Source organism: Acyrthosiphon pisum, chromosome A2, assembly GCF_005508785.2.
Source record: "Acyrthosiphon pisum isolate AL4f chromosome A2, pea_aphid_22Mar2018_4r6ur, whole genome shotgun sequence".
Classification (NCBI taxonomy): Eukaryota; Metazoa; Arthropoda; class Insecta; order Hemiptera; family Aphididae; genus Acyrthosiphon; species Acyrthosiphon pisum.
Genome location: NC_042495.1, coordinates 59,352,866 through 59,361,801, shown reverse-complemented (window position 1 = coordinate 59,361,801; position 8,936 = coordinate 59,352,866). Strand labels below are relative to the sequence as shown.

General features: G+C 29.4%; 1 protein-coding gene across 8 annotated transcripts in view; it reads right to left on the bottom strand.

Moving 5' to 3' along the window:
• LOC100162610 (RNA-binding protein lark) overlaps nt 1-7,249 on the bottom strand; it is a 14,591-nt gene extending 7,342 nt beyond the window's left edge. For 2 of the 8 annotated variants that reach the window (XR_003839655.1, XM_029490701.1), the window contains exons 1-6: nt 6,719-7,248; nt 2,349-2,530; nt 1,967-2,203; nt 1,416-1,555; nt 1,239-1,283; nt 1,006-1,144 (exon numbers count right to left, since the gene is read on the bottom strand). Coding sequence is in view for 5 of the 8 variants with exons in the window: in XM_029490701.1 (XP_029346561.1) it covers nt 1,006-1,144; nt 1,239-1,283; nt 1,416-1,555; nt 1,967-2,203; nt 2,349-2,530; nt 6,719-6,800 (825 nt within the window). In the remaining 3 variants the exon portion in view is untranslated. Of the gene's footprint in view, nt 1-1,005; nt 1,145-1,238; nt 1,284-1,415; nt 1,556-1,966; nt 2,204-2,348; nt 2,531-6,718 lie in introns of all 8 variants that reach the window. The other 6 variants (XR_510755.3, XR_003839656.1, XM_016804588.2 and 3 more) reach the window with 5 other exon arrangements.
• Nucleotides 7,250-8,936: the final 1,687 nt, after the last annotated feature.

The following is an 8,936-nucleotide window of genomic DNA, read 5'->3' as shown; positions in this document are numbered from 1 at the left end:
AATACGTAATGTCTGGTAATGAACTTTGAACACTTCTATATACTGACATCGGATCGTATACAGTTAGGAGTTGTATCTAATGTTAGTTTACCATCTAATTAGAAGGTACCCAGATTAGATTACATTGATATTTCATATTTTTAAAACAATGAACAAAATTCTAAAAGCCCGGTCTTTTTGACCGTGAAGCGTGTGCTCTAGGGTTAATTTGTTCGCTTCTTGACTGTAGAAAATTAATTTATTTTTAAGTTATACTAAAGTACCTAATAGAAAATTTATTTGGTACTATACTAATTAAAAAATACAACTAATCGAAAATCCATTTCCTATACAACATAGAAAAGAGAATAAAGAATTCAAATGTTTTAAAAATTAAAATCTGGCTTTTGGTACTGGGTGAATTTTTCTTCCGCTTCTAGGGACTTTCATGTTCCTTAAAAATGGTTTGCTTTCAACAGCCTTAAAGTACACTTTTTTTGTTCAATAATTTATTTACTTGGTGAAAAATTATTTTGAAAAGTGTACAATATAATGTCTATTATATTATTACTGTTGTGCCAGAATATTAAAATTGTTTATTTTTTTTATTTTGATATTAGGTATATATTATAAATATATCAACATATTATTGAATGTAGGTGTGTTTATTTAATTATAATATTATAAATACATCAATTATCAGACAACAAATGTAATGTTATGCTTAGAAAACAGAAATTTAACTAATGATGCAATGTGGAACTGTGAAATAGTTTTAATACCCCTCTGAATTAATCTTTGAATTTGATTTAATTTTATACCAGTAAAGATTATTTTTTGAACTCAAAATTAAAACTCAATTCAAGTTAGTTATTTGAACTTCCAATTATTTTTCCAAATCAAAAAATCTAAAACCTAAATGCTAGTTTTACATACTCACAAGTTATAAGTTGAAGAAAATGTAAATTTGAGCCAAAATTAAATTTTTATTTAACAGTACCAGTTTATGTAATACTTATTACTTACTCTTGTCATATCAGTTTTTAAGCCAGTACCATAAGAACCAAGAATGCGATCACGAACAAATGAAGGTGGAGGCGGTGGTGGATAAAGCAAGGCACGTGGTGGTGGAAGCGGTGGTAAGGCATCTCTTCCATATCCATACCTAAAAAAATACCAGTTTTAAATACAAATTTCTATTTTTTTAAATTATGGCTACGAGTTAAAGAACAATGTGCGAAATAAGTTGTAAGGCTCACCCTTCACGACTGCACTCCCGAGACCAATGGCCACCCTTGCCGCACCTGAACAAAATGTCCCATTTCATTTTTAATGAAATTCATTTCATTTTTATTTTATATATCAAACAAAACATGTGACTAGCAAGTTACTTCTAAACACATTTTCTTTAAACTAAATAAATAAACAGTATATACCTATAACACTGCTCTGGCATGCCCATTCCAGGTCTCTGACGAACACGGCTATTTGAAATTTGTACCTTGATTGGTTGACCATCCAACATATGTCCGTTTAAATCTTTTATGAGTCTGCTTACATCAGTTGAATCAATATGCTAAAGTTAAATAAATCAATAAAAAAGTGATACTAGGATATTGACCCCGCAATTTTTTTCAATTTGGTGTAACTATTTTTCTGGATTTTGAATGAAGATGGCGGTAACTACATTATATTGTATAGAATGTCTTTGATTAATTTATGCTACAGTCAGTTTTGTTGGAACTCCAAAAAAACAATTATAACAAATAGAAAACAAAAAAGCGGTAATGTGAAAACTATAAATAAAACCTTTTAGTTGCGGGGTCAAATTATGTAGTAACTAACAATGCAAATTTTTTGAATTAATGAAACATATTTAATTTATATGAACGAATAGGTAAAACTGCATATATGTATCTAATACATTGAAATATGAAGAATAAATTTACAACAAATATAAGTATATATTTAATAGATTAACACTTACCACAAAACCATAAGTTCTAACAATGTCACATTCAACAACAGTGCCGTATCTTCCAAATAATTCTCGTACTTCATTGGCCTTTGTTGTTTCAGAAAGATTTCCTACAAAAATTTTTGTAGTTGGGGTATTGGGACCGCGGCGACTAGTGGCAGCTTCTACTTTCATGGCTAAATCATTTACCATTGAACCATTCAAAGCTTTGATAGCTGCACGGCCAGTGGTATCATCGTCCATATGCTAAATTGGAAAATTCAAATTTTTGGATGAATAAAATATACGTGTATACCTACTATGAATTTGTATGCAAATTGATTATTTGTAATTTTACTAAATTCCAATACCATAAAATATTACAAATATGTATTCATTTTTAAATACTTACAACAAAGCCAAAATTTTTCATTACATCACATTCAACAACTTTGCCATACTTCTCAAACAGTGGTCTAATATCACTAGATGTGGTCTTTTCAGAAAGATTTCCAATGAAAATCTTAAAAGTCCGTACACTGCTGTTGTTAAAACTTGTGTTACTTTCAGTATCGGACGGCATTTTTTCTTTTACTGTAAAACATAATATTACATAATATTAAATATTTTTAATATTTATTAAAGAATGAAGTTAGCAATTAGCATATAATGTGGTTCACACACTTTTAAATATTTCAGCTGGATGACCTAGAATTGAAATGTGGTTTTTCAGGAAGTTAAAGGAGTACCAATATACACATTTGAGAAAATTTTAAATGTTAAGAAGACGTAACCACGTAACACAGACATAATATGTTGTTTCCGTCTTATAAGTGCGTAATATAGCAAAAGTATACTCAGCAGATTACGTTTAGCTTCATTAGTTAAAATATTTGTGTGAATCAACCTATTATGAAAATGTATGGTAAGAAAATTGTCTGTGTTTATATGTGTTTTTTTACGATAATTCAGGTTATAAGTGAGTTATGAGAATTTTTAATTTAGGTTATATTATAAACACAAAACTTGCTAAAAAATCCACATAGATACAAATACAGTTGATGCACTCTAATTTTTAAAATAACAAAGCTAAACGTGATATGTTGAGCGTAAATTTGCTGTGTTATGCAATTGTAACATGGAGACAGAAAATTCTTGCGTTACGTTCTCCTAAACCCTTTAGTATGGGAATGTAGAACACAATTTGCCACTTTTTTTTAAAAAATAGTACGCTTAATAGTACCTAATGCTTACAGATTTAGACTATTTTCTGAAAATAATTTTTGAATTAAAATGTATTTTTCTAATTAGTACCTAGTTGAATTTATGAATAATCTTATAATATTTTTTTATTTATATGTTTTCTTAGTTTTTGTAATTTACTCTAGTTATACGGATTCTTACTTGCGAGATAAGATAAAAAATAGTGTTTATTTTTACCTACCTACGGTACTTAATAAAAATTATAAATTTGTTTATTTAATAAATATTAGTGTTTGATTTCATTATATCTGTATACAAATAGTAATTTAACAACATTACCATTTATAACAATAATATAGTTTCTGCTACCTCTTAATTTTGATAACTTAGCAAATAAAGAAAAAACTTCACTAAAATGGTTTTTAAAAAAATCATTGCTTTTTATAAAAATTAAACAATAATGCATATGTGCATAACTCGAAACATTTTCTCAATAATATGTGTATTATTATACTTACGTATTTCCTATTAGGTATCTCACAACAATCCAAAATTATCCTGCTGAAATATTTAGTTATAAGTACTCTTAATATTAAAACAGTAAAGAAAACAAGTAATTACTAAGATGCTAATAATATTGCTTAAATTACTAAATTGTCTCCTTGGGCAACAAAATTTATAAGGAGCTGAAAGTACAGAGTTAACAGATGGATAATTATGTTAAGCTAGTTAACCCTTTGAGGAGCATGGACGTATAATATACGTTTTTACCGCAATTTTCTTTTAATTTCTTTATTTATGTTTCATTAACGTAAAATACTTTATATAAAGTATGTGCTGCCATCTGTGAAGTTTGATTTCAATCAATCGATTTATTTTTATTTATCAATCCTATTAAAATAGGACGTACATATACGTCTTCGCTCATGATTTTATTTCAAATTTTTCATTCCTAAGCCCCTCCCTGAGTTGCATTTACGTATTCCAAGGCTGCTCCTCAAAGGGTTAAGTAACCATAAAGATTTTATTTTTACCAGAGTATAAAATATGTAAGTAGGTACCAGTATTAAGTAAAGTATAATATTTTATACAAAAAATTTGTTTTCAATAGTATTGTAGTAAGTAATCAGTTTTGTTAAAAGTCTTAAACAGACAGGTGAGATGGATGTATACATAACATGTCTACATAAACATAACTAGAGACAGAGGTTCACCCCTCTCAAAATTGTTTATAATCCACTTAGATCTTAGTCAACAATGATCATGTATGGATAGATAATATTCCTAACTTGATTTTGCCATTAATTAAAATTTAAAAAATACCTAAGCAGGTATAATGTTTAAAACAACCTAACACAAAAAAGGTGGGAAAGTGGGTGTTGCTCTGCTGTACAGCAGGTTACAAGTGGGTCACTGGAATAGATGGTGTTAAATTTGAATTCAATGATATAATATATCATTGTATAAGAAAAACGATTCTGAGCGAAGATGATCAGACAGCATATGATATTACATAGTACATTTGAACAAAGTAATTTATATATAAACTATTTATGAGGAACCTCGTTACAAATTTTCAATTCTTACCTATAAAATTTGAACATTTTATAATTTTTTAACAACAAAATAATTATTAAATTTTAAATTTGATACATTTTGTCAAAATTCGAACTTTAAATGTTTACAAAAAAAAAAAAATTGTGCCTATGTATTTTTAATATTTTTCAACTGCTTTTGTAACAATATATCAGGAGCCTTGCATTAAACTTTCACACTTTTTTACCCAACAAATAACATTTTATTGATATTTATAGAAAAAAAAACTAAAAAAATTGAAAACTGACAATGGCTGTAAACAGCTCAAAAAGAGTCAAAATATTTTCAAAATTGTATGGTGTATAGAAAATGAAAATATAAACATTCAGTGAAATTTTCAAGTATCTACAGTTATTCATATTTTAATTACAACAAAATAAGGAAATTGTTACATGAGAAATCGAGTATCAAATGTTGTGAAAATATGAATTCAAAAATGCTCATAAAAATTTAATTTGACTTTCTCAGACATTTTTTTTTTTGATAAAGGTAGACAAATTTATGAGGAATCTTGCATTACATTTTCAAAACTTAGATTTAAAAAGAAATTTTTTTATGAATTTCTAATTGAAAATATATTGCTAATTTTCATCATTTTTCCATATTTTGTCAAGATTTAAACTTTAAATGCTTATAAAAAGAAATTGTGACAATGTATTTTTAATATTTTTCATCTGTCTTTGAAACAATATATTAGGAGCATTCTATTAAAGTTTCTAACTTTAGAACCCTACAAATACAATTTTATTTTAGTAATGACTATTGAATACATTTGTAGTTCTAGGGTGAATAGATTGGGAAATTAATAATCATAATTACCTAGTAATTATTTTGTCAGTGTTATTAAAAAAATAATAATACAAAAACAAATAAAAAATCAATCCAAATATATAGAATTACCTAAATAATTTAGAAATTGCATCTTCTTGTCATTTTAAAAAGGGGTGAAAAAGTTTTAAGGTATTGTAAAGGCCAAGAGGATATAATTTATTTTTTAAGCTGTTTATTAATAAATTCTCGTTTTTTTAAAAAAAATATTTTGCTCTGAGTTTTAGCCATACCATAAATTGTAAATTGAATTGCTACATGATGGTAATGATATTAATCGATTAAAGTCCAGGTCATGAGACAAAATATTCATATAGGTACTCATAAAGAAAAACCAATTTGTGTTTAAATAGATCTGCACAACATATGGGCTAAATATATTGGGTTTATTTAACGATTACCTACTATACGACACAGAAAAGATCGATAAAGCAATCGACGGTCTCCATACCTTATTTTACAATCAAAATGTCAAGATCCTAATCCTCCCCCTCCCCGTAACTTAAAAGCCAAGTTAGCGCGATGCATGTCTACCTGTTAAAACAAGTTAGTAAATCAAAAAGTTGCTTATAGTAAAATAGGTATGATATACCTACAGATAGATAATATTTAAATGTTTATCTATCAACATAATATAAAAGCAATACCCATAGTAGGTACACCTGATACACATTTATTCCAGATATAAATTTGAGAATTATTTGAAACATTAGTGTTTGGAAATGAACTAACACTCAGAAGTAATACTTCAACAATTTAAGCAAAACAACAAATATTTTATAGAAATCAAGTGAATAAAAACTATGTGAAATGTTTGATGACTCACTATTATGATATCACAATTTACACAGACACAAAAGATTTAAAATTCATTTAAATTAGGGTTCCAAAGAACGAATTCTACCATCAACTGAAAACAATTGATTCTTACAACACACAGACATGATCTGTTCACCAATTACGAATGCCAAGTACAAGAAGAAACGGAGACTGTTGAGCTTTAGACAGGTTCCAAGAGGAATTTACTGAGAAATGCCAACACTGGCACACTTCAAACGCAGAACGCAAGTAGATTATTATCGTAACTCCGTTAACAACAATCGCGCGCATGGGACAATGCGGAGTCGCGGAGACCCGGTGGCTTATAATACTGACCGGCTGTCTCCTCGGCAACGGTGTCCTCTTCAGTGGTACAGTCAACCAATTGTCTGCCCCGTTTGTGGTCAAAATCTCGCATTTCTCGTCTACACTGTGATGTGGATCGAGTGTTGTCGTTTTCGTTATTTACAGTATTGTCGTGTGCGTTCAAGACAACAAGGGCCACCACGTCATACACTCACCACACACGGACGATACACGACGGAATGCAGCAGCAACAGCAGCAGCAGGAACAGCAGCAGAATCGGCGGCGTCAGTCAATCGGTGGCTGTACCGTAGTTGTTGCGTTGTGCACACGGCGGCCAAGACGAGTTTACGTTACGTGCCAAAGTGTCTGGACGGCAAGAAATTAATGAAGTTTACGAACAATTCACGAAAAAAAAAATGTCGAGTCGTCAACGCACGAACAATGCACAAGAGAAGGCGGCGGTGGTTGGTCTGGTGGGAGTCGGAGAGAACCAATTCTCGGATAAAACGTCAGAGTTGAGTGTACAAAATAGCTAAGCTGAATGTGTGTGTGTAGTAAAAGTGCTTGTGTACACGGTAAATTGTGTACATTAGTGTAAATTATTGTAACTGTGTGAGTGAAGGTGTTGTTAGTGCATGGAGCGCGATGAATCGCCGACGCCGCCGGGAGAGGGAGCAACTTCGCGACGTCTTTGCCTTCTCATGGAACAACCGAACGCTTACCGCCGTCATTTGTTTCTTCCATGATTAAATGTGCTCTCAAAATAATATTATGTTAGACCACGAATTAAGATATCTTAATATCTTAATTCGTGTGTTAGACCTATTAATACTAAAGACCAGATACTAAATGAATATAATTTTTTATTAATTATTATTCATCCAGAAACAAATAAACAATATAATTTTTGTACATTATTCATAAATTTATTATCATGAAATAATTGTTAAAACCACGAACTAAGTTCGCTAACACTTAACCAATCGCCCAACTTGAAATTCTATTGCGCGTGTGCGTAGTAATTGAGTAATAGTCGAACAGCGCACTCACGTGGACCGCCCACTGGAACTAAGCCCATGCTCTCCGTCTATTAAGTCTATGTATTATATATACATACTTTAATTTTATTTTAGATTCTGAGTTGAACGACGAATGTATTGATTTTACAATGATGTGTGATTTTTTTAGATTCTGAGTGGAACGATGAATGTATTGATTTTACAATGAAGTGTGTTTTTTTTATAATTTTTTATTTTTGTGTGTCATCACATTTTAGGATAGTAAAAATACTATTTTCTTCAACAGTATCTTTTCTGATAGGAAAGTGAATCTAGTTGGTACTTGGGGGGTCAAAAGTAAAAATTTCTCAGTAGTTTTCAAAATCGCCGTGAAAAATAATAAAAAATTAAAGAAAAACGGGAATTTTTACGCAAAATCTGTTTTTGAAAAAATCGATTTTGGTTTTTGGTACAACTCTAAAACAAATGACCGTAGGTTACAACAGCAGTTGAAAAGTATTAAAAATACATAGGCACAATTTTTTTTATAAGCATTTAAAGATCGAATTTTGAAAAAATTTATAAAATTTAAAATTGAATAATTATTTTGTAGTTAAAAATTTATAAAATGTTTAACTTTTACATCTAATGCTTGAAAATGTAAAACAAGATTCCATGTAAGTAGTTAATTCTGTTACCAAAAAATCTAAAAAATACATAAGCACAGTTTATTTTTATAGTAATTTTAATTTCAAATTTAGACGAAATTACATATTAAAAAACCTAGAATAACTATTTTAATTATCTTGTTATGATTGTATAATATTATTCGTGGGTACTTGAAACTTCTAAAGTATAATATTATATATCTATGATAGTATCACACTATCACGGTTTGTTGTTGATGTATGACGCGTTACCTAATGAATATTGTGATATGATTAATTTGGAATTTATTACAGGTACCTATTATAGGTCAATTTTTTTTTAATACCACAGATAAGTATATAATATGTCTAATACCTAGACTGACAAACCATCAGACAAACCTCAGAATCGTTTTTCTTAATCATTGAATTCAAATTTAATACTATCCATTATACAGTGACCCACTTCTAACCAACTGTACAGCAGTACATCCACTTACCCACCTTTTTTTAAATAGTTTTCCTTATTTTTCAAGTGAATTATAGGCTTTGGCATTCTTATTATCAGGAACATTGTATAGACAAATTTACATGCATTCGTC